General features: G+C 43.5%; 1 protein-coding gene across 1 annotated transcript; it reads right to left on the bottom strand.

Annotated features, from left to right (window-relative positions):
* Positions 1-12: 12 nt before the first annotated feature.
* Positions 13-26895, bottom strand: LOC120937550 (sulfotransferase 6B1-like). Its single transcript, XM_040350866.1, has 7 exons — positions 26521-26895; positions 21626-21735; positions 16204-16293; positions 11268-11394; positions 10481-10575; positions 6820-6976; positions 13-221 (listed from the first exon to the last, which is right to left on the bottom strand). Exons 1-7 carry the CDS (start codon positions 26738-26740, stop codon positions 91-93), a joined length of 930 nt encoding a protein of 309 aa, XP_040206800.1. The 5' UTR covers positions 26741-26895; the 3' UTR covers positions 13-90.

The following is a 26895-nucleotide window of genomic DNA, read 5'->3' as shown; positions in this document are numbered from 1 at the left end:
GATAAACAGTAATTAAATCAATGTGTTTTTTTATTAAATACAAGCACATAAAAACATAAAACTTGAGGAAGAGATCAGACTAAAATCACATTAAAATGTACAGTATTTTTCATAGTTTATCATATTTCCTAGTTTTGTACCAGCAAGATACTTTTCAAATTGTGCATCCACCTCTTTGCTCTGTTCTTCAGTAAAAAGATTCTTCCAATCCCCTACTTCTCCTTTAAAAATAAAATAAAATAGTTATTATTAGAATTTAAGAGTTGGAACTAAATTACAATCCTATTGGAGCTTCATGAAAAAATAAGTAATTTTGGAATACCCCAGTCAACGAAATTAACATCATAACTTTCTGGTTTTGTTAAAATAGCCTCCATTTTGTTTTTTGTCTTTGGAAAATGCATCCACTACAGTTTCACAAAAGTGCAATTCTTTCCGTTTACTGTTTATTTTTTCAGATATTAACCAGTTGCCGACCAGCCGTCGTCGTTATACAGCGGCAGGTTGGCACCCCTGCGCTAATCGCCGTAGCTGTACAGCGGGCACTTTAAGGGGTATGGGGGGGAACATGCCGTACAGCTGACGTAGGAGCTGATGCACGTGCCCGGCGGCTGCGAAGACTGCCGGGCACATGTGATCGCTCCTGAGAGAGACAGAATGGAATGGCGGAAGGATTTCTGCTACTCCAATTTAGGCGATATTATGGATATCTCTAAGTACACGTTGACATTTGCAAAGTAGATTTTTATATGTCTGCAGTTTTATTTTGTTCAGTTAGCCATTCTTTATGAATTGTGCCCCTATCCCTTACATATGTCTATGTATTAAAAAGATGCATTCCTGATTCAAATTTTGCAATATATGCTAGCTGATTATGGCAATGTGATACTCTTTTGACAAGTGTCTAGAACTAGAACTAGATGCAAATTTGTTAGTTTAACTTTGTACTTTAAATGTAATATGTGCCTAATATATCTACTTCCCACCCAGCCACTGCATATATACGGCCAGGTCGGCGCTCTCTCCTTCTGAGTGGACGTTCGAAAACGTCTTAGAAGGAGGGGGATCGCGTGCGCGTTCCCACGCAGCGGCGTGATCCCGATGCACTCGTGTCACCCGGACACGGCGCATCTCAGATCAGCAGGAGGGCTCTGTGATTGGCCCTCCTGATCACATGATGGCTGTGTCCAATCACAGCCGTCATGTGCTGTAAACACAGAGCCGGTTACTAGGCAATCGGCTCTCTGCTCCTCACACAGAAGTTGTGAGGAGAGGGATAGCTGCAGCCCAGCTGGTGATCAGTGAGTATAAGCTGTTTTTTACAGCGTTTTAATCACTGATCACCAGCCTAGTGTCACACATAATGTAAAATACACACAGTAAACACACATGTACCCCAAAACACATGTCCCCACATAGTAAAAACACATGTCCCCACAAACATGTCCCCACATATTAAAAACACCTGATCCCCTGTTCCCCGCATATGTAACAGTAAAATCATATGTCCCAATGATCATTTGCACACATATGTCTGTGATCTCCTGCGCACATCTATACATGATCATTTGCATACATATGTCCGTGATCACACAAACCAATTATTATACACTTAACGGGATTTCTTTTTACCAAAAACATGTAGCAGAATACATTTTGGCTTAAATTTATGACAAAATTTTTTTTTATTGGATTTCTTTTAAAATAGAAAGAAGAAAATATTGTTTTTTTTCCAAATGTCTGCTCTTTTTCTGCTTATATAGCAAAAAAAAAAAAAAAAAACAGAGTCATGAATAAATACCACCAAAAGCTCTATTTGTGCAAACAAAATGATAAAAATTTCATTTGGGTACAGTGTAGCATGACCGCGCAATTGTCATTGAAAGTGCGAGAGATTGCTAAAGGCTGAAAATTGGTCTGGTAAGGAAGAGGGTGAAAGTGCCCAGTATTGATGTGGATATATGGTAAGTGTGGGCTATAAAAAGATGATTTGCTGTTCATTTTATTTTATTTTATAAGAAAATTTGTATTGGTTTCTAACTGGTGCAGTCCACATCAAATAAACATTCTTATCACTTTATAGTACATCAACATTGCAGTGAGCTTTTCTGCTTGGTTAGATATAATTAGAATGATCTGATTAGACTCTAATGCCGCGTACACACCATCACTTTATGTGATGAAAAAAAACGACGTTTTTGAAAAAACGTCACTTTAAATGACCGTGTGTGGGGGAAAAAGTCGTTTTATGTCTTGTGAAAAACGACAAAAAAAATTGAAGCATGCTTCAATTTTATGTGTCGTTTTTCAAAACGTTGTTTTTTACTTCACTGAAATTGACCGTGTGTAGCAAAAGACGACGTTGAAAAAAACGTTTTTACACCCGCGCATGCCCAGAAGCTAGTTTCAATGGAAAAAAGTGGTGAACGTAACCTCGCTTTGCTAGAGCATTGTGAAAAAACGATGGTGTGTAGGCAACTTCGTCTTTGAAAATTGAAGTTTCAAAAACTTCATTTTTTACATCACAGAAAATTTCGTTTTTTTTCATCACATAAAGTGATGGTGTGTATGCGACATCACAGTGAATCTGATTTACTAATGAAGTTGAGAATCTTTACTCAAAGCATTGTGTGGCTATTCACTAAAATGTTCTAATCAGGAAATATTCACAATTTTTTTCAGTAGAAATTGTCAAAATATATTGGCAAATAAAAAAAAATCCCCTTGCAGTTGGCCTATGCCTGCACTGCAAGGCATAATAGGTCATACTTATTGGGGGGGGGGGGATGAGAAACAGCTTTGCTTACCTGATCTTCTGCTCCCCCACAATCAGGCAGTGGACTGTCCCTCAGCATCTTCACATACAATGCAGGGGTATGAACCAGGGGTCAAGTCCTGGGGAAAAAAGTGTGGGAACTCCCACCCAAGATCCACTCCCCCACCAAAAAAAAAAATGATACGCTCATATGCATATATATTTCACAGAAAATACAGTGCAACATTAATGCCTCGTTTCCACTGAGCGGATCGGTTCGGTTCGGTACGGTTCGGTTCGCTTTTTTGGGTGTTTCCATTATGAAAGCGTGCCATAAAAGCGAACCGTACCGGACCATTCTGGGTCCTGCTTCAGATGTGGGGCCATAGAGAATGGAACGGTTCCATTAGGGCGGACCTACAAATACATCTCACTGATTGGTGGACGTGCTAGGCTTTTTTTCTAAACCTTGCATGGTCCCGGATGGTCCGATTTGCAGTGGAAATGCTCTGCAGAATAGACCGGTCCCATTCTAACCGCTCCATTCTTTCTGACCCGAACCGATCCGTGCAGTGGAAACAAGGCATTATTGTAAAGTGCCAGTTTACAAAAAAAAATATGGTGTCACCCCCCCACCCCTCCCCCCCTGGTCACTGATAATTAGCATAGCTCTCCCCCCTAGCCTGCCGCAATGCTCTGTCCTGCCACTGTGGAGTGATAGCAGGAACATAACAGAGCAGTAGACACTGGGCAGGCTAGTGCATTGGGCTCTCTTCTGTCTAGCCTGCCACAGTGCTCTGCAGGGCGCTGGGCAGGCTAGTTTCAGGGTGGCAGTACACCCCAAACCGGCCCCTGTAAATGTTGTGGTTTATGCCAGGGCACCAATCCATGCACTGTCACGGATTGGGGGTGACACCATCACTGTCGGATATCACTTTCTTCTTAATAGTGTCACCCAGGCCTGGACTGGGACAAAAAATAGACCCATGAGTTTTAGACTGAGCAGTCCAGTGTAAATCCCCCCCCCCACAGTAAATTCCCCAAGTTTTATCTCCCATAGTGTAAATTCCTTCCGTTGTAAATCCCTACAGTGTATTCATTCCCTGTGTAAATACCCTCAAATCCCCCAGATGTAACCCCCCCTGATGTAATCCCCCTAATGTAACCCCCCCCTGATGTAACTCCCCCTGTGTAATCCCCCTTGATGTCATTTCCCCTGTGTAATCCCCCTAATGTAACTCCCCCTGTGTAATCCCCCTAATGTAACTCCCCCTGTGTAATCCCCCTAATGTAACCCCCTGTGTAGTCCCCCTAATGTAACCCCCTGTGTAGTCCCCCTAATGTAACCCCCCTGTGTAGTCCCCCTAATGTAACCCCCCCTGTGTAATCCCTCTAATGTAGCCCCCCGTGGAATCCCCCCTAATGTAACCCCCCTGTGTAATCCCCCTAATGTAACCCCACCTGTGTAATACCTCTAATGTAACCCCCCCCCTGTGTAGTCCCCCTAATGTAACCCCCCCTGTGTAATCCCCCTAATGTAACCCCCCTGTGTAATACCTCTAATGTAACCCCCCTGTGTAATCCCCCTAATGTAACCCCCCTGTGTAATACCTCTAATGTAACCCCCCTGTGTAATCCCCCTAATGTAACCCCCCTGTGTAATACCTCTAATGTAACCCCCCGTGGAATCCCCCCTAATGTAACCCCACCTGTGTAATCCCTCTAATGTAGCCCCCCGTGGAATCCCCCCTAATGTAACCCCCCTGTGTAATCCCCCTAATGTAACCCCACCTGTGTAATACCTCTAATGTAACCCCCCCCCCTGTGTAGTCCCCCTAATGTAACCCCCCCTGTGTAATCCCCCTAATGTAACCCCCCTGTGTAATACCTCTAATGTAACCCCCCTGTGTAATCCCCCTAATGTAACCCCCCTGTGTAATACCTCTAATGTAACCCCCGTGGAATCCCCCCTAATGTAACCCCACCTGTGTAATACCTCTAATGTAACCCCCCTGTGTAATACCTCTAATGTAACCCCCCCTGTGTAATCCCCCCTAATGTAACCCCCCTGTGTAATCCCCCCTAATGTAACCCCCCTGTGTAATTCCCCTAATGTAACCCCCCCTGTGTAATGCCCCTAATGTAACCCCCCCTGTGTAATACCTCTAATGTAACCCCCCTGTGTAATACCTCTAATTTTCCCCCCCCCCCCTGCATATCTGCCCATTGTGACAATATAGTGTATCATATCTCTCCCCTCCCCACATTTACAGACCTTTAGAATAGCGCGGCTTTCTCCACATGGATGTCCCTCCTCCTAGGCTCCTCCTCCTGTTGTGGATGTACTGACAGTGTAGAGGAGGAGCATAGACTCTGTCGGCAGTGACGGCTGTGCAAGGGTAATTGTGATAGGCAGCCGGCACCTCTCCCCGCCTGCCTGTCACAATAATAGGGGATTGGAGTTCCCGGAAGACTTGCGGGCGCCGAGCACTGAGCTCTCTCCTCCTCCCTTCAAAGCAAAGTTACTGGAGTGCACAGGGGAAGGAGGAGGAGAGAGCTGCGGCGCCTCGCTCAATCCAGCACTGTGCCGTGTGTCACCCGGGGGCGGAGCGCCCCCTCCCCCGCTCCCGCCTTGCAAACACCTCTGCCCAGGAGAAAAAAGATCGGCACGGGCGGCTCGAGTCCTGCAACGGGAACGACGTTCCCGCAGTGAAAAAAGTGGAGGGACGTCGTTCCCATGCGTTCCCGCAGGACTCGAGCCCTGGTATGAACCCTGCTCTGATCTTGATCATGTCAAGACTCTAGACCGGTGGACTATGGGGATGCTGTAGGCACCAGTCTAGCTGCAGGGACGAGCAGGGGATCAGGTAAGTAAATCTTATTTTATTGTTTCCTGGACATAAACAATCAGTTAACCCTTGCAGCGTGGGCGTAGTCCCACTGCAAGGGATCGTTTTGTGGGGGGGGGGGGGGTTCAAAGTGGTAGCAAAGTCCACCCCAAAAAAATGGCCTCCCTGCAGTGTTATGCCATAGTGTGCTAGTTTACACCGCATATTAGCACATTATGGCATATTTACCTGTCAAACAAAGCCATCCAGCACTGAGGTGTCACCCACGGATCCAGAGTGCTTTCATCTTTGCCCGGTCGTCCTTTCGGGTTCCGTCTCCTTGGCCACTTGAATGGCTGGGCCTTAAAGACATCACTCCTGCGCATGCGCAAGGCAGTCGCATCACCGTGGCACACAGAGGACACATTACCGCTGACAGACAGGGTCACTTCTGTTATAAAAGCCCTGCCTGTCTATTTTTTTTGTTTACAAATATGAGTTAAATATCACAGTAATTCAACCTCAGTATGTAATAGTTGGTATATATTGTTTTCCTGCCACATCAAAGCCTGATTGTGACTGACCAGCTATAGAGCAACATACTCAAAGAGGCACTAGGAACCTTTAGACTTCCACTTGTAGTCAGATGAAGGAAAACTTCAAAAAAGCTCCAATATTTTGGCAAGGCAGCCCCCCCCATGCAGCAAGGTTTTCCTCAATGGAGACACAATAGTAGCTCAAACCATAGAATACAGAAAGGTGTGCCAGACCAAACAAGGGAGAAAAAGAGTTCAAGTTAATTCTAAGTGTTGGTAAAACTGTTTGGGGACAACAACAATCCCTTTAATCAGGGCTCAACACAGGAAAACAAAAAATAAAACTGTACAACGAAGTTGGGCAATTTTTTCAGGACTAATATTCAGCAGTAGGGTAAAGCTGATATTTTACATATAAACAGGTTGTGCAAAAAAGTTTCCTGCTTACTATTTCTAATTAACACTGTATGCAGGAGAACAGTATCTACACAAAATTGAAGCAGTGAATTAAAAAAAAAAAAAAAGATAAAAATAACCCATAAGAATATATGATATTTCTGAGGACAAATAATTTAGCTTTGCATATGATTGGATGATTGAAGAAAGCTGCTTTATTTCTGTAAACCAAACCCAATGTATTGGATTATGTTATGTGTTATTTGTTTGTACGACACAAGATAAATCAGTTTTCATATTTTACCTTTTCTGAAAAAAACATTCGCAAGATCTCCATGTGTGTTACTGGATTTCTCCTTCATAGACGAAAAAGTTGTTTTTTCCTGGACCAACTTGATTTGCTCATCCGTCAGAGCTAAGCCATAGAAGTCACTTATTTTTCTCAGCTCTCTTGAAAGGTCCTTTAGACAGAAAATACATAAATACATATAAATTATTGACTTATTATCAGGAGCAAAAATATATTTTTATTGTATGAACAAGAAGATTACACTTATTGTAGGATGCCCACCAAAGATTGCAATTATAATTAGAACATATTCAGAAAAAAGAAGAACATATGCAAGAAGAAAATAGAGCATATTCAACTAATTCACAATGGGGAGGCAAACGCCCAGCTTCTTTTTGTTTGCAATGGGAGTAGGATTCATGATTAACTAAGTCAAGATTTCAGGAGGAACAAAGAGAATGATTTGGTTGGCATACTAGGTTAGTGATATAGCTGAGGCAGAGTTGTGGATGGCACATTGTTCTGAATAGTTTAAATGTAATTGAATGGATGAGCAGAAGCCAGTGGAGGGTTTGGCAGAGAGAGGTGTGTGTATATATATATATATACATATACATATACACACACACACACATTTCTTTAAAAAATGTGATAGATGAATGGTAAACAAGGAAGTAATCTGAGTATATGTGCTACTCTGTGAATGTTATATAGACTCCACCAATAAAAATGTAGATAAAGCACTACTCCATCACAAATAGTTCCTCTAACAAATAAGAACAATTTCTCATTTCTAAATTTTCCATTGCTCCAGCATTGAACTGCTTTTGCTGAATGGCGCTTTGTATGAGACATATCTTTGGGTGGGTGTGACAAAATCGCATTAACAGCGGAAGCGTCTTATAGGAAACTTTGTTAAATTAAATCAGGAATTTATAACAAGTTTGTCAGGGTTTATGGAGTTCGTAACATGCAGAATTCGGGGTTCAGAAGTGCAATAAGCAGAGGGTGCAGGGCTCAGGAGTGTGCTAAGCACAGACTGTAGGGTTAAGAAGTGCACTATTTACAGAGTGCAGGATTCTAGATTGCATATCTCACAGGCCAGTTTACAACCCAAGATGACTTCCACCTTATGTCTCCCCAATCCCCTCTCCCTAAGTATTGAACTCTCCTGTCAATTTCCCCATTCACAAATCCCCCAGTACCCCTTTCCAAAGCTCACATCTGCACCCCACCATACAAAGCCAACCTATGCATCTTCTTTCCACAGTTTAATTATGCACCCTTGGTCAAAGCTCACGTCTGTACTCCTGCCTAGAACTCAATTCCATACCCCACCATTCACAGCTCACCTCTGCATTCCCATCCACATATTCCCACTCCTCTTCCTGTCCACAACTCACCTCTTCACCCCCGTCCACAACTGTCAGCAGCTCACCTCTGCACCCCCCTCCGCAACTCACCTCTACAATCCCCCAGCAGCAGCTCAATGCTACAGCCCTGTCCACATTTCCCATCTGCACCCCCTGACCAAAGCTCACCTTTGCACACTCCCCCCCCCCTTAAAAACTGATCTCTGCACCCCCATCCACAATTCAACTCCGCACCCCTGACCCCAGCTCATCTCTGCACACTTACCCTATTCCACAGTTCACCTCTGCATCCCCAGCGACAGTTAACCCCTGTCTACAGTTCACCTCTATACCTTTGCAGTTCTCACTACTGAATATCCCCCTACACTGCCCTTATGTAATAACCTCTGCAAAGAAACCTGACAGCAGCCAGCCCTACTCTCTCACAGCTGTGTCTTATTTCCACCCATGTGTTATTTTTTCTTTCTTCCTTTTTTTCTCCCTTGCACTGTGTCTTATTTACACATAGTACACTGCATTTTGATGGTGGGGCGGATAGCTTCTCCCCTATTGGCCAGTGAGGTCATCCAGGCTGCAGTTCAGCACCCTCCTGTCCAGTTCAGCTGCTCCTCCCTTGTCGCACCCTGAGTGCAGGTACAGGGAGGATTCTGTTGCAGCAAACAGCAAAAAGGCTGTGTCACTTGTAAACACAGAAGCCGGTCTGGAACTCTGCTTCATTTCAGCTTAAACAAGATACAGGCTGTTGGTGGTATCATTAAACCAGGTGAACTACAAAAGCTAAATTAAATATTTTATCAGAATTCATTCTTAATTCAATTTGTAAATCCCTGCAGTATATTTTACAGCTGCATTTTTGACTGTTTATAAATTTGTATACTAAACAAAGCCAGTGCCAATGTTTAAAGGGTCACTAAAGGAAAAAAATGTTTTTGCTGAAATGACTGTTTACAGGGTATAGAGACATAATAGTTAACTGATTCATTAAAATTGATTAAAAATAGATAAAAAACAATCATATAATGTACCTGCAGTTTAGTTTCGTTTTTGCTGTTGTTTCCTGGTTCTCTGATGTACAGAGCCAGAGAGCCAATAGAGGGCAGTGAAGGTTTTGCAAAACGAAACTGGATTGGTGCTGAGGGGTTTTAGACACACCTCCTTGATTAGTCACCACAGTGAGAAATCTCCCAGTACTGTGGTGATCAGGAAACAGACAATCAGGAAGTATCCAAAACAGAGAGGAATTACAGCAACATCAGAGCAAAAACGAACAATGAGGACATGAAACCAGGACTGCAGTAGGGTAAAGGAAGCTATTTAGCTAAAAAAAAAAAATTCCTTTAGTGACCCTTTAACCCCCTTAGCGGTAAACCTTAGCGTGACTCGGGGTGGGTTTTCCATGTTAGGATCAGTATCCCCGAGTCACGCTCGGGGTGGACGTGCAGAGTGTGCAGCGGCGCGGCTTACCTGCTCGCTGAATCCACAGGCAAGTTACTTACCTTGTCCCTGGATCCAGCGATGCATCCCCGCTGTGTGAGCGAGCGGGTCCTCCTCGCTCGATTCACAGTGTCCCCGTGTGCCGCCGATCTCCGTTCCCTGCGACGTTACGACGCACGGGGGCGGAGAACGGCGCCAAATTCAAAAAAGTAAACAAACACTATACATACAGTATACTGTAATCTTATAGATTACAGTACTGTATGTAAAAAATACACACCCCCCTTGTCCCTAGTGGTCTGTCCAGTGCCCTACATGTACTTTAATATAATAAAAACTGTTCTTTCTCCCTGCAAACTGTAGATTGTCCAAAAGTGTCCCTTTATGTCAAAAATGGTTTTAGATCAGCTAGAAAACAGCGATAATAAATTATAATCACTTGCAGAATTGTGCGATAGCGATTTTTGGGGAAATACGTCATAAAAAAATAAAAGTAATGACAGCGACAATTCTGCAACTGAGCAAATTTCAGTGATTTTGAGTTGATTACATTATTGAATAATTTTTATTATAATTATATTATTATTTGTTATAATTATTTATAATTATTTATTATATTATAATTTATAATTTTGTTTTAAAAAAAAATCATACCCGGGATGCCTACAAGACTCTTGTTTGGTCAGATTTAAGTGAGTTATTCCTAAAAATTACAGGCCTACAGTATAAAACGCCAAATTTCCTTGCAAAATAATTGTACCGCTTTTGGTACGTAATTCCAGACAGAATCATACCGCCAGGGAGGTTAAGGATAAAAGTCAAAAGCTGTTTTTAGTTTTAATGAAAACAATAGAAGTTATTGGAATTACCTCTTTCATGTCTTCAAATGTAAGTACAAGAATATTCCCATCATCAATATGTTTCTCCCACTGAATAGTATAGTCAAAGTACGATCCATAGATTACTAAAAAAACACAATAAGCAACACTTACAATACCTTAAAACATAGGCAACAGCAACCCTGATTTACTCAAACAGTAGTGCATGCTCACGTTCAAAGTTACATTTTCACTTATCCTATTGAATCAGTGGAAACAAAGTCAAATTCACTTTTTAAAGAATACCCAAATATGTACAAGGAAAATTAAAAAAATTATGGATTTTTGCTTGCATATGATTGGATGATTGAAGTCAGCACAACTCAATTGAATACAGTATTTACTTTACAAAAAGAAATTCATCTTTAGCTTCCAGAATGAGATGAAGTTGTGCTGACTGAAATCATCCATTCATGTTTAAGGGAAAAAAAACTGTTTCTAATTCTCCTTGCACACGATCAGGTATTGTTTGCAAAGTGAATTTTCACTTTGGTTCACCTTACTTACTAAAGTAGTGTAATTATTTGGCAACGTGAACCCCATTGTTTCCTATGTTAAAGGATTTTTCTACTTTATCTGTAAATTTAGCTTGTGAACCAATTGGCAATTAACAGGTAAAGTTTTTCCATTCCATAGAAGACAGCTTATGATCCTTTATCCCCTTTTTATAAAGATTTACTGACATTATACCCTAAATAATGCTAACTTTTTTCTAAACTTTTTACAGTGCATGATACAGTTGTACATCTAAAAATATGTCAAGACATCCAGTCAGTACCATTTCCAGTTATATAATCCTTATAGAACAAGTCCCAAGATTCATACGTAGGAAGTGTAGGATTCTTGTTTGTGAAATGATAGTAGGACACAGCCGTGTCTTTTGGATTCCGAAGGATGAGTAACACCTGTAAAAAAAAAATGTGGTTAAAGAAAGCATTGCTCACTATGTATTACTTCAGCAACATATGCACATGATTGCACCAAATTGTCTTTATCATTTTTTTTTTCTTGCATGATCATCATTTTTATAGTTTTTTATATAAATCTATCAAGCTTTAAAATGAAACTCCTAAAGAAAAAATAGTGTTTCTAATCATAGCACTCACTATACAGGTACACATGCACACAATAGTTTAACTAGTTGCAGACCAGCCGCCGTCGTTTTACAGCGGCAGGTCGGCTCCCCTGCGCGAAAGCCTGTACAATAAGGTCGGCTCTCTAAGCGCCCACTAGGGGCGCGCACACCCCCGCTCGCCCCCGACTCCCGTGCGCACGCGATCGCTCGTTACAGAGCGGGGACCGGGAGCTGTGTGTGTAAACACACAGCTCCCGGTCCTATCAGGGAGAGAAATGCTGATCTTCTGTTCATACAATGTATGAACAGAAGATCAGTCATTTCCCCTAGTGAGTCCACCCCCCCCTACAGTTAGAAAACACCCAGGGAACATACTTAACCCCTTACCCGCCCCCTAGTGTTAACCCCTTCACTGCCAGTGGCATTTTTATAGTAATCCAATGCATTTTTATAGCACTGATCGCTAATAAAATGCCAATGGCCCCAAAAATGTGTCAAAAGTGTCCGAAGTGTCCGCCATAATGTCGCAGTACTGAAAAAAATCGCTGATCGCCGCCATTACTAGTAAAAAAAAAAATTCATAAAAATGCCATAAAAATACCCCCTATTTTGTAAAAGCTATAACTTTTGCGCAAACCAATCAATAAACGCATTTTTTTTTTATGAAAAATATGTAGAAGAATACGTATCGGCCTAAACTGAGGAAATTTTTTTTTTTTTATATATTTTTGGGGAATATTTATTATAGCAAAAAGTAAGAAATATAAAAAAATTCAAAATTGTCGCTCTGTTTTTGTTTATAGCGCAAAAACTAAAAACCGCAGAGGTGATCAAATGCCACCAAAAGCTCTATTGTGGGGAAAAAAGGACGCCAATTTTGTTTGGGAGCCACGTCGCACGACTGCGCAATTGTCAGTTAAAGCGACGCAGTGCCGAATCGCAAAAAGTGCTCTGGTCTTTGACCAGCAATATGGTCCGGGGGTTAAGTGGTTAAAAACATATAAAAATATATATTTTTACAAAAACATGGATCAGTATTGATCCTTAAATACCACAACATTGGCCATTATGTATATGTTCAGTATAGAACTAGAGACTGAATGCTAAACGCCAAAGATGGCATATAGTATTTCTATAGCGCAGTTTATATAATATCTTGATGTAGTAAGCAACATAGCGGGGCATCCTTTCTTTTCCAATGCATTTCACAGAAATCTGCTTTCTGAGCACAGAACAGAAACATGATATTACACCAATAAATTCTATTAAAATCAATGCCACTAAATATGGATTATATGCTCTGCAATTTATCCTGCTGCTAGCATAATACTCTGCAGTGCCATTAATGTTGTGTACAGTGCAATGCTCTGCAATGCCAATAGTGTTGGGTATAGTGGAATTATTTGCAACTTATCCTACTGTTAGTGTAATGCTTTGCAGCGCCAGGTGTGTTGGGTATGGTGTAATGTTCTGCAGTGCCAGTTATGTGGGGCACAGTGTGATGCTGTACAACTTATCCTACTGTTAGTGTAATGCTCTGAAGTGCCAGTTATATTGGGTAGAAACTGATTAATGTTCTGCAGTGTCATCTATGTGTTAGTGTTATCTATGTAAATACAGTGCAATGTTCTGCAACTTACTGTACTGAGTGTAGTACTTTGCAGTACCATGTTGAGTACAATGTTCTACAGATAATCCTGCTGTCAGTGAAATATTTTGTAATGCTGGGAACAATATAATGCTCTGCAGTATTGGTTCTGTTGGGTAAAATGCAATACTCTGCATTGTTTTTGTTGGGTACAGTGCTGTAATGCTCTGCAAGTTGGGTACAGTGCAATACTTTAAAGTGTTTGTTATGTTGGGTACAGTGCTGCAATGCTCTTCAAGTTGGTTATGTTGGGAACAGGGCATTGCCCTGCAAAGGACAGTGATGTTGGTTTGGGTGCAGTGTTGGTTATGTTGAGTACAGTGCAATACTCTGCAGGTCGGTTATGTTAAGCACCCTTGTCTTAAACAGGGCTACAAGGAAATTTAGCTGTGCTGGGAGGTAGCTAGCCTGGCTAATTTGTAGTCTTTTTGATCAAATGGGTTTCCTCCTAAGCTTGGGTTAGCTGTGGTTTCTCCCTTTTTGTCAATAGGTGGCACTGTTACCCTTGGCATTAGTATGATGGGCTACAGTGAATTCAGGTTATGAATATACACACTTTTCTCAGCCATCAGTAGGAGTTTCATTGGCTGCTGAGAATGCTGGGAGAGAGTACATATTTGGAGGAAGTTGGGTGATCTGGGTCTTTTTTCTCCCAGACTGCGGTCTGGGTAGTTGTGTGAGGAACAGTTGCTGCTGGGTATGCCTGAAGCCTGAGGCCAAGCCATGTGCTCAAGGTTCTGCAAGGGAGAGCCTTTTCACTACCTGGAAGCATGAAGAAAAAGATAAATACTCGAGATGAAGTACCAGAAGTTACTTTTGCATGGACCAGGGATCTATGGAGCATGGGAAAGCATCAAGACAGAATCGTACAGAATTCCTTCTTGTGTGTTTCTTTTCAGTTGCTATGGGAGACAGCCTATGCTACAAAGTAAAGATTGCTGGTTCCAGCTTTAAGGCTTTTTTCCTGTACTGCTGTCTACCTTTTTCTATATTTCTGTCTAAGGAGTCTGTCAATCTGCCAGTCTGCGGTTGTATTTGACTAAGCAAGTCCTGTGCCCTACCCCTCTCCCACATTTTTCCTGTTGTGAGAAATAAACTTCTTTGTTCAAGCATAAACATGACTGGCGCCCATCTTTCTACCCTGTACACCACCCACCTAGTACCTTGTGCACCACCCACCATGCCAAGTAACCTACACCCTGGGGGGAATGTCGGCCATCCCTGTCTCTAGTGGTCAAAACCAGGCCTCTGGAGGTGGGGGGACGCTACATTGGGTAGAGTGCTGCAATGCTCTGCAGTGTTTATGTTGGGAACAGTGCAATGCTCTATATAGCACAATGGTCTTGGATTGGGTGCAGTGTAAAATTGTTGTCCCTGATGCCCTCCCTCCCTGACTTTATGTAATAATCTTTTGTCCTAGTAAAGTTGGGGACATTGTGATATTCTGCTGGGTCTGATTATGAGTGCAATGCTTTACAGGAGGTCAGTGGGATTCAGGGCATCTTCTGCAGTGTTGGGTATGTTGTCAATAATGGCTACCTTGGATTTCCTATCACTTTCTGTGGTGGCTAATTGACTATAGAATTTAAATTGAAAGGAAATCTCTCCACTTGGACGCAGTGTAGCTGCTGACTTTTAATAAGGACACTTACCTGTCCTACTCGCCCACGCTGATGGCCCCCCCGATGCCGATCCCTTGATCGGTGCAGGTCCGGCGCCGCCATTCACATTAAGGGAAACAGGCAGTGAAGCCTTACGGCTTCACTGCCCGTTTCCTACTGCGCATGCACAAGTCTCGCGCCGACTTGTGAATGGGCGGCTGCTCTCTGGGACCACACACAGTTCCCAGAAAGCAGCGCGCCCCATTCACTAGAAGAAGACGGACCGCGGCTTCGGAAGAGGCAGATTAAGGACTTCCGCATAGCAACAGGTATATCGGGTGAGTATACATTTTTTTCTTCTATTTTTTTTTATTCTTTTTTTGGGGGATTTTTAGGCTACATTTCCTGGGTGGAACTCCACTTTAATGTAAATGGATAAATATGTATTTTGACTTTTGTTATTCCTTAAACACATTGTACTAGCATTAGTTGCATGTTTGTAGCTAAAATATTAATATGTGCACTATTTTGCACTGAAAATGGCCATTTCTTTTGAAGTGACAGAAAAATATTTGTCTCTGTCAGTAAATTGCACACAGTAATGTGTGAACCCAGCAACAGTGTCTTAGATTGCCCATTGAAATCCATTCAGAAAAAAAGACTCTGATGAAGTTGTAGTAACCAACAGCATCGTGTATGCTACAAGACTTAAAATATTTACCCATTAATTTTTAGGCTATACAAAAGTGGATTCGCCAAATCAATAAAGGGAAACAAAATGAAAAAAATGACAGGATTATCCCGCTTTAAGTACGCTCACTTTACGTACACTCGAGAGTACGGACATACCTGTGAGTGTACGTAAAGTACCCCGCAAGTACAGACATCCCGTGCTGTGCAGTTGCAGTGTGGCCTGGAAGAGGCAGAGCTGCTGCCTGTCGCTAGGCCCAGAGTTGTCAGCCATGCCCGCCCGCCAGCCAGCCCAGAGTTGCCCGCCAGCCAGCCCAGAGTTGCCGCCTAAAACTTAAGTGGATTAATGTACTGTACTCTAAACTTCACTCCCTGACCCTCCCCCCACTATATTTCATTGTCCTCCACTATAATCCCGCCCCCCCCCTTCACTACAGCCCCAAACACCCCACAACCTCTCTCTACAGCCCCTGACCCCCCTGAAGTGACAAAAGTATTTATTCACTTTAAGTAAATTTTTGTTTTACATACATGCTCTGGTCCCATTGTATACCTAAAAGTGGGGTATGCCTGTACAGAGCTGATAGTTCAAGGTTATTGTTTGCAAGTTTGCAAGAAAGGTAAAATATTATCAAATATAGCTGAACCTTTAATAAACAACATGTTTAGTTTAAATTGAACATGCTCACTTATACTATACCTTGGTCTTCTTTTCAAAAAAGCTTTTAGAAATATCTTCACAAGGAATATGCGTTGCCAAGACTCTTGGTGAAGGCTGTTGACTCAAGTACTTTAGAGAAAGAAGATAAATATGATAATGGTTTGGTAATGTGAGCTTTATTTTATGTTTATTTTTCATCAATAAATAACATATGTACAGCATTTGTCTCTGTTGGAGTCACAGATGAAGCAAAGTCAATAACCCAAGTTATTTCCTTCATGTCTACATTTCCACCCCTCCACTACACATACAAACCTAAACTGATTGTAGGGTGTCTTCTTGCTCAGTGCCCTACTGATCACTGGGTGTTTTTCACATCTACTCCTTTAGTGAATTACCCACAGTGGATTCTGTTCTGTTTTTATTGCAAAGTGCAGTAATCTAACGCTATCAGTTAGCAAAGGAAACTCTTAAGCCTCGTACACACGACCGAGTTTCTCGGCAAAAACCAGCAAGAAACTTGCTGGGAGATATTTTTTTGCCGAGGAAACCGGTTGTGTGTACATTTTCATCGAGGAAACTGTCGAGAAACTCGACGAGCCAAAAAGAGAGCATGTTCTCTATTTCCTTGACGGGAATGGAGAAAATTGGCTTGTCGAGTTCCTCGACAGCCTAACAAGGAACTCGACGAGGAAAACGATGTGTTTCGCCCGTCGAGTTCCTTGGTCGTGTGTACGAGGCTTTACCTAGTGATTAGGCGAACATACCTGGGTTCGGTTTAAACAAAGTTTGGCAAACATGACTCAATTTTGGGTGCCAAATCCGAACCCTATTGAAGTTAATGGGAGTGGAATGTTTTCTGGGATAATAAGAAAATTAATGTCAAACAAATGGCATGAAGGGGGGGGGGGGGTACTGCCCTAGGAGACATGTACCAAAACCCAGGTAACAAGTGTAGCACCCTCCGGTGTGTGCTAGAGTTAGGGTAGAAAAATGTAGTTAGCTCCGGGCTAAGCCTGAGCTGTTATATCTGGGTCAGAGTTCAGTGGCTGGTGCCCTGGTGCCTGCACTGGTCCCCTGGTGCCTCCCCCTGGTCTAGAAGATTGTAGAATTATCTAGAGCTAGTGGGTAGGAGGTTAGGAGGAACTGCTTGGAATATTTATGAGGCCTCTGCCAATCCCCAGCAGTGAGCTGGCAGAAGGCAGAGCTTGGCTCATAAATAGGCATGGGCCATAACAGCAGGGGAAGTCGGATGGAGGATGGAGACATAGTGCTGAGGAGGCTGTCAGTGGCCTTCAAGGGTGCCCCCTAGTCTGGGGGGGTGACCTTGGGCCAGGGGCTCAAGTGCTGGGAGGATCCTGTCACAACACATAGAGGAAGCCCTTCCTGGAGGCATGGAGCAAGAGAGAGGACAGTGTGAGTAGATCAGCACTACTAGGACCCTACAATAGGGGAGACTGCCACATATAGCCATGTCTACATCCTTCCTCAGGAGATCTCCTGAGCGTCAGCCATGTGGGCTGGCGAAGAGCCAGTCTGGAGGACTACTGTGGATAAGTTAGCCTGGTGGCCTGGTAAAAGGGGCACCTGCAGCCAGGTGGGGTTGGCAGTGCCTAAAGAGGTGGTGCTGGAATCAGTACCCACAGAGGAGGAGTACAAGCTGATCACTGTATATTACTACACAACAATGGGCTACAAGTTCCTGCCTGCAAATCTGAGTCTGTCAGATTAGCCAACATTGATTCATCTGCAATCAGTGTGTAAGTGTGTGCAGGAGAAAAGTGAGGAGACTGTATATAGACTGTAAATAGGAAGATGTCCCTGAAGTTGTTGCTGAAGTTCTGATAAGTCAAATGGGCATCCCATAACCTCCCATCCCTATCCAAGTTACTAACCTTCAATAATTAACCTATTAACCGACTGTTTTCTGACTCTGGAGTGCCTGTGAAAATTCGGTGTGCCTGGCTGTGCAGAGTGGGGGATCTTAGTTCATCAGCATCTCCTAAGGGGGGGCACTACACAGGCAATTGAGCTGCAAGTTTAAAAACGACTTGCAAAAATGTTGCTAGACTTGCCAGGCTTCAAGTCTCACAATCGCAGCAAGTCCACATTGCATGACTCCAGATCCACTTTCTTTGCAAACATTCTGCAAATCTGCTGCAAGTTCTGGTTCTTTAATGTTGTGCAATAGTCATCCAACCACAGGGGTCACTGTGGCTGAATTTGGAAAAGTGTCAACCAGAGCTTGTGCTTCAAGTGCTCTTTAATTGTACAGTTTGCCAGTGAAAATGTGCAGAAAGTTATCAAGACTTACAGTTCAACACTGCCACAAACTTGTGTCAAGCTATCTTTGCTATCTTGATTGTAAGAATTCTGTTTGGTGAGAATTTTAGGAATGCTTAAAGTGAAACACTAAACATGCAAAACCACATTAACATAGTTTCCAGCAGTCCCACTCACAAATTGTTACAACCTGTTCTGACCTTGTGCCAGGCTCCATCCCAAATTCAAGATTGGTCACGGACAGACAGTAGAAGCTCAGATACTCACACTGCAGTGCTGCCGGATGGGGTCATTGTCTGTCAACACATCCATGGGCCCAGATCAGTCACCCTACCTCCACCGCCCCAACAGTGATCACTCAGGCAGCTTAGCTCTTGGGGACTCACTTCTGTACAACACCCCCAAGACGGAGCCTGCTGTGAGGAGGAAGGCAGTGATTGGGCAAAAGGAAAGGGGTGTGGCCAGCCTTCAGTGATCATGCCTGGCCATGCCTCCTGTCTATGGATGATGGAAATCTAACATAGCACACTGTAATTGTGGTCTATTTGAAACTGGGCGGCATCAGGCAGGTAAGTGGTGGCAGCTGGGAGAAGCAAGTTGTGAAGATTAGTGGTGTTAAGAAGGAAGAAATCAGAAGGGGCAGTGGACCAGCACTAGCATAAAGGGACCAGGTCTGGTGTTCTAGAGATGACTTCTTACATCTAGTGCCTACACAGTTTCTGAACTGAATGACTGTGTATGCATCTCATCAGAGTCTGCTACTCTCATCTGTCCACACCTTATCTCCTTTGAGCTTTGCATAAGGCCAGCCACTGTTTGCTCCCAGTACAGGCATGCAGTTAACCCTTGATACACCAACCAGGTTAAGGGCTCATGCGCACTGCAGCTTATAAAAAGTTGCTTTAGGCATTCAAGCTTTTAGTTTTCTGCCTAAAAGCTTGAGTTTTTATTGAGCTTATTTGAGCTTTTTTGAGCACAAGTGTTTTTTTTTTTCACAAACCCTCCCCTCAGCTAATTTTTCCTTTTTGTGTGTGAGCCTGAGCTATGGAATCTGGGTCAGAGTTTACTAAGGTTCAGGGCTGGGTGACTCATCCTGGCAGCTCTCTGGTGCCTCCCCCTGGTCTAGAAGGTTGGATAATCTTCTAGAATTAGAGGGTAGAGGTTAGGAGGAGCTGCCTTGAATATTTATGGAACCTCAGTCAATCCTCAGAGGCAGGCTGGCAGCAGAGACCACTTCAGAAATAGACATGGGTCATGCCAGCAGGGGCAGTTTTGTGGAAGATAGACATTTAGCATTGAGGAGGCTTTCGGTGGCCCTCAGGGGTGCCCCCTAGTCTGGAGGGGTGTCCTGCCTTGGGCCGGGGGTCGGGTGCTAGTTTTTCCTGGAGGCACGGAGCAAGAGAGAGGACACAGCAAGTAGTCAACACTGTGGAGATTAACAAAGGGGGGAGACTGCCACATGTAGCCAATCTACCTTGAAGACAGCGGTGTGCTTAAGTCTCAGCCTTTCCCTAGAGATCTCCTGAGAGTCAGCCGGCTGGCCTGGTGAAGAGTCAGCTGGGTGTATTGGTGTGGAGTGTTAGCCTGGGGGGCTAGTGAAAGGGGCAGCTAAAGCCAGGTGGGTTGGCAGTGCCTGAAAACGTGTTGCTGGGATCAGTGGTCACAGAGGTGAAGTTAAAAAAAATCTCATAGATTTCTATGTGTTCGGTGCCCCGCATGGAGATTAGGTGTCTGCGCATAGAGATTGGGGGGCGGCGCCCCTGTGTACCTTGTGGATGGGCCACCACTGGCAGTTTACCTATTATCACTGCTCTTTGCCCGGCTTTACTAGTCTGGCTTAATATTTGATGGGTTATGTCAGGGGTGGCCAACCAGTGGCCCGGGGGCCACATGTGGCCGGCGGAGCCCTCTGATGTGGCCCGCGACCTCCTGTTCTGGAATAGCGGGTTGGCAAGCCCAGATCGCAGGTTGCCAATCTGCCATACCACAGCATCAGTGTTGTGAATGAAGCTGGTGGTAGAGGAAGAAAGCGGCTGCAGACCAGAGCCCCATAAGCTGATGTTTCCTCTACAGCGCCAGCTTTGCCACAGAAGGAGTCTATGGCAAAGTTCAGCTAACCCGCAGGATAGACACAGGTGCACTACGCTGCACACGCGGTGTTGGTAAACTGCAGCACATCAGTTAAAAGCAGTCTTGGGCCTTTTTCACATGATCAGCCTGACCAAATGGGACCCTCAATTCACCTCTACAGAGCGACAGATGTCCATTTACGCTCGCCTACCTCCAATCCAAAAAACAGAAGGGAATTCATCCCCTTCCATCTGGGCAGATCAGAGGGCCCATAGAGTAACTGTGAGCTGTCATCTGCCCGCTTCGCTCATTGTGGCTCACGACTGGTTACCAAGTTGCTTAAGTGGCCCTCACTATTCAAAAGTTTGGGCACCCCTGGGTTATGTCTACCAGAATAAACACTTGCTGAAAAATGGACAGTCCAATGTCAAACTAATAACTTCTTTGTATTCAATTTTTTGTATATAATTTCCCCTTAATTGTACATGAGACAAAAGGGAGATGGACAGAAATTAACATGTGATACTTGCCATGAACATATTGCCAGTTCCCTTATGAGGTTCAAGAATTTACACACTGTTAGTAGGGTGGCCATACATTATACAATTTTCTTTTACAATTTTCCTTTAGATTTACCAAAACCATATAATAGGAGGTCAAACCTGAACACTTTCAATTGGTATACAATCAGGCAGGCCCCTGTACTACACGATTGAAGGTAAATCTAAAGGAAATTTAACAAGTAGATTGTATAATGTATGGCCAGCTTTACTTACTGTTAATCAGCTAAATACGTTCCAGGTGCATGAAAACATAAGGTGTTCAATGTTTGTTTTGTTTCTAAACTGCCACAACCTGAATAGAAAAGACCGTCCCCTGCCAGTAGCTGCAGCGTGAGACCCTTGTTCTCTGTCGGGAGGCAGTGGTCTCATTGTAGAGGTCTGATGTGCCCTCTATTAAGTTAAACCAATAGCTCTTCAGTTAGCACCTGTAATGTACTGTATCTAGCTAACAATGAATATTATTGGGCTTTCATGTTATCTTTAACATATCAATTATGTATTATCCTTATGCAGTATTTAAAGCCTTGATAGGTTTTAATACCAACCTCATATTTCTCTGGCTTTCCAAATTCCAGCATACCTTTGATCATTGTTGGCTCTTTTTTGTTCACTTCCAATATCATTTCATGTAGTATCTGTAAAGACCAGTTTGTTCCTACAAAACATAACAACACCTTTTACCAAAGGCTGGATAGTTTTAGCAGTCAAGGGTATTTTATTATATGTGTCTACACATAAATGTTCTCTGTGTTTTTGTTTTTAGAGACCAAAAAATGTTAGGCCAGGCTATGACCACCTAGGCTACACTGGGAACTGACCAAACATATGGATGTTGTAATTGTGCTTCTTTCCTTTCCTCCTCAGTATCATTTTATATTTTTCAGTATCCAGGACTGTGGCTTGTCCCTGTTAGTGGTCTGTTATTAAAAAATATTTTATTTGTTGTACATTGACAGAATTCTAGCCATGTTCCTTATAAAACACCATTGACAGAATTGCAACAAATGTCACCTAAATTCTTAACTTTTAATAAGAAAAAAGTTGTGCTCTTTCCTCTTTTCTTCCCAACATTATCTTTACCTTACAACGCAACATTGTCTTCTCATTCATTTGTCCCTCACTCTCTCATCCTTGTTAAGAAGTTCTCCACAACCTTGATGTGGTACAGGCCCGCAATGCTTACACTAATTTTACAACTCCTTTTTAAAGGTTAGATTCCTTTTTCTTAAGGACCCTTTCACATTGAGGCGTTTTTCATGCGGTACAGCGCTAAAAATATCGCTGCTATACCGCATGAAAAAATCATGCCCTGCAGGCTTCAATGTCAAAGCCCAAAGGCTTTCACACTGAAGCGGTGCGGTAGCAGGACCGCTCCAAAAGTCCTGCTAGCCGCATCTTTGGAGCGGTATAGGAGCGGGGTGTTTACCGCTCCTATACCGCGCCTTCCCATTGAAATCAATGGGAAACCGCGGTAATACGGCTCGTAATGCGCCTCTGCAGAGCCTTTTCGGCCGCTAGTGGGGGTTAATACTGCACCGCTAGCGCCCGAATATCGCGGTAAATACGACGGTATAGCGGCGCTAAAAATAGTGCGGCTATACCGTCACCGCACCTCCACTGCCCAATGTGAACGCAGCCTTAAAGTTCCAGTGCATTTAGGGTCAACATCAGTTTCTGAATTTGAAAGAACATCTGACACTTAAGCCAGCTGTGTCCTCCATTGAAAATTTAGGCCCAGATTCTCAAAGGGCTTACGACGGCGCAACGCCATGTACGCTGTCGTAAGTCCTAATCTGGGCCGTCGTATCTATGCGACTGATTCTTAGAATCAGTTACGCATTGATATCCATTAGATCCGACAGGCGTAAGGCTTTTACGCCGTCGGATCTTAAATGCAATTTTTTTTTTGTCCGCTAGGTGTCGCCTCCGTCATTTTCCCCGTCGAGTATGCAAATTAGCTGGATACACGAAATCCCAAATGTACGCGCGGCCGACGCAGGAAAGTTACAACGTTTACGTTAGGCTTGTCTCGGCGTAAAGTTGCCCCTGGGTATATGAGGCGCAATCAATGTTAAGTATGGCCGTCGTCCCCGCGTTGAAATTAAAAAATTTACGTAGTTTGCGTAAGTCGTCCGTGAATGGGGCTGGACACCATTTACGTTCACGTCGAAACCAATGACGTCCTTGCGACGTCATTTGGAGCAATGCACCCTGGGATATTTTTCGGACGGTGCATGCGCAGTACGTTCGGCGCGGGAACGCGCTTAATTTAAATGCTATATGCCCCCTACCTAATTTGAATTAGGCGGGCTTGCGCTGGGTGATTTACGCTACGCTGCTGCAACTTTACAGACAAGTGCTTTGTGAATAAAGCACTTGCCTGGAAAACTTGCAGTGGCGTAACGTAAAGGAGATACGTTACGCCCGCACAGTTTTGCGCGATTCTACGAGAATCTGCCCCTTAGAGACCAGAGAATGTTTGGTTGCTTCTACCTCTCTTAGAACAGCTATCTACTCTTGAGCTTTCACTTCTTGTGCAGCCACATGTATGCATAAAATGGTGCAGCAGCTCCAGGACACATACTGCTGTGACGGATGTGAGCAGATTGCCATTCTGGAAGCTTGCATTAGAGCTCTGGAAGAGCAAGTTGCAACCCTAAGCAGGAATGACAACATTGAAATCACTGAGCAGGTGGGTAATGGAGTTGATGTGGAAGGTGGAGGGGTAAGTCAGGATTATCAGGTAGAAAGATGGGTTAATGTAGCCAGGGGTAATAAAAGGGACTTAAAGAAAAGGAAGACCAGTCCTGTGTTCCAGCACCAAAAAAAATTTGCCAGGTTGAGTGGAGATGTGGAGGTGGCTTTGTCTGTTTATAAAAATGATAAAAAATTATTTTGGGTGCAGCATTGCATGACTGCGCAATTATCATTAAAAGTGTGATAGAGCTGAAAGCTGAAAATTGGCCCTGGCAGAAAGGGACTAAAAGTGCCTAGTAGGTAAGTAGTTAAACTAGGATTGAGAGTAAACTAGAATTCAATTGGGCAGAGAAGTCAGTTATCCAAGGCTGAAACAGCGTTATTACAGAAAGTGAAGCAAAAGGAGTTTCTGACATTGGATTAAAAATCAGAAGTAAGTAGGTAAGGTCTGCCAATAGAACAGGGAAGATATTTGTCACTCATGGGTCTCAGAGTTTCTCACATTTTGCCACTTTGTCCAAGAATACGGCTTCAATTTTGGCATGAATTATAGCTTGTGTGACCCTATTACAAGAAAACAAAGGGAGGGAGCATTGCAGGCTTTTGCTTGCTAGATTGTTTTTATTGAAATTTCCACTATCTGGCTCAGCTTCGTCCTGTATCTAGTTTCTGGAACTCTTTGCTCCTCTCTCCTCCCTGATTTAAGCCATGTCTCTGCACTTCCTGTTGGCCAGATCATTGTGCGCTCTCCATCTGATATCTTGCTCCTTTGCGTACCTGCAGCTGCCCTTATCCTTGCTAACCCTTAGCTTGTTCATCGGCTATGCTTCTATCTAATCCCATCCAGCTACTACTCATTACTGACCTTTTTGGCTTGTTCATCGACTATGCTTCTGCTTGTTCTATACCTGCTTCATCTGCAGCCTTACTCCCGTCTGCTCTCTTCCTGCTGGGGCAATACTGAGAGCCATGACCTGGAATTAGCATGCAACGAAACCCATCTCCACCATCAGGAGCTCTTGTGAAGTCTGGCTATTGCTTACACCCCACACCTCGGGTGAGCCTGGGTCACCTGCTAAGCAGATCAGTTTGTGTATTTATCCAGCTGACTAGCTGTGAATCTCTCAGAGTCTCTCGGAATCTCTTGGAAAGTTGATTCGCATATGTCACAAGTGGCTGGGCCCGCGACACACCCGAGCCCACCTTTTTTGAAGCCAATTAGAGCCTCAGGCACTATTCATGTGCTTAAAAATAGAAACTCATGAAAATCTGTGCATCCGGCAGCCCGCATGGAGATTAGGGTCCGACGCATAGAGATTAGGGGGGCGGCACCCCTTATGGACCAGCCGTTGCTGCCATAATTTACTTGAACAAATTCCTTCATCCATACAAGCAAGGTGATAGAGGAATCCTCCCTGCTGAAGCATTGCATTTTGGCAGCTGCTGATCGAGAACATCTTCCAACATTCCTGCTTGACAGAAGTCGACTGCTAGATCAACTTGGATCAAAATGTGGCCAGTTCCTGCTGAACCACTAACACCTAGCAATAGATGGTTAATATTTTTTCTATAAGCCAATGGGCTGATAAAATAAACAAGGTGGATGGACGAAACCTCCCTGTTGTTCCATTGTATTCTGACAATGGGACTCTTACGCTGTCAGAATACACCGGCAGCTGGCTGAATGAGAAATATTTAGTAACATTCCTGTTTGATCAAATTAGTTCAATAATTGGCCCTGGCATTGGTGTCGATGGACACATTAATAAACCACAGCACTAGTCTAAGGCAAGCCAATAATAACCCCTCAGCACTAGTGTCAGAGAACACAACAATCACCCGCAGCATTGGAGTCATTGGACATAAAAATAACCCCCAACACTTGTGTCAGTGTTTACAATATTGACCCCCAATATTGGTGTCAGCAGATGCAATAATAACACCCAACATTGGTGTAAGTGGATGCAATAATAACCCCCAGCATTGGTGTCAGTAGATGCAATAATAACCCCCAGGACTGGTGTCAGAGGACGCTTTAATAACTCTCAGAATTAGTGTCAGGGAACACGATAATAGCCCCCCAGCATTGATGTCAGTGGAAGCTTTAATAACCCCAACACTGGTGTCAGTGGATGCCTTATTAACCCCTAGCATGGTGTCAGTACCATTAATACCCTCATATTGGTTGTCAGTGACATTAAAATGCGGTGGTAGGGAATTAACTTTTGCTGCAATGGCCTCTAATGCAGAAGTGGATCGTGTATACGGGGCATGAGTCTTCCGTAGAAGCTATGTACTATTGGTCTCTTCCCCGGCTGCCTACAAACTTGGACTAACAATGGCGGACAGTACACCTGGCTGCAGATCACATGCCTAGCCTCCATGTATGGTCCCTTAGAGGAGACCCTATATCCCCTGAGCCTTCCCAATGGAGTTAAAGAAGTATGTGCCACATCTGAGCATCATAAGTAAAAGAGGCACTTTGTTACACACCTGACCTGATATCAACCCCCCAGTATAATCCTTCCCTCCAGGTTAACCCGTGTACCAGATAGACACCACGTAGACACTTTCACACTGGGTGGACAATAATACAAACCCTTTTAGCAGGTTGTAACATACTGTATCTCCTATATATTGTACTGTATTTATCAATATGTATTAAAATGTTTACTTGAAGTTCAACTTTAGGATAACAGATTCTTATTCAACAAACCAAAACTCTCACATTCAACACACTTACCACATTTTGGATAGGTTACAATTAGCACATCATCTTCTCTAGCCTCCATTTTCTCCATGGCTTGAAAAGTTTCCTCACTACAGAGAATGGTAGGGTACAGAATTCCCTTATAACTAAATTTCAGCTCTTCTGGTGTCAACTTGCTGGCCTCTTCTAACCTTTTCTTCATGTCTGCCATGAATGTATCCGTCTTTGCTTGCTGCCCCTCAGCCGTAGACATGTTTACTATGGAGGATAAGCACAGAGACCTGAAGTGTTTGCACAGGCAGTTCCTTTAAAATGAGGCACTGGGAGGGGAAGGATTACACACCAGCTCTGCCTTTTTCTTGCACGCTTTCCTGATGTTAAGCTCTGCTTATTGCACAACCTCTAAAG

This window comes from Rana temporaria, chromosome 4, assembly GCF_905171775.1.
Source record: "Rana temporaria chromosome 4, aRanTem1.1, whole genome shotgun sequence".
Taxonomy (NCBI): Eukaryota; Metazoa; Chordata; class Amphibia; order Anura; family Ranidae; genus Rana; species Rana temporaria.
This window is presented reverse-complemented; position numbering and strand designations above follow the sequence as displayed.

Coding starts and splice junctions, on each gene's coding strand:
- LOC120937550 (XM_040350866.1), bottom strand. CDS start 26,740: ATGTCTACGGCTGAGGGGCAGCAAGCAAAGACGGATACATTCATGGCA. Junction 16,294..21,625: donor GAAAGCCAGAGAAATATGAG/GTTGGTATTAAA, acceptor CTTTCTCTAAAG/TACTTGAGTCAACAGCCTTC. Junction 10,576..11,267: donor GGATTATATAACTGGAAATG/GTACTGACTGGA, acceptor GTGTTTTTTTAG/TAATCTATGGATCGTACTTT.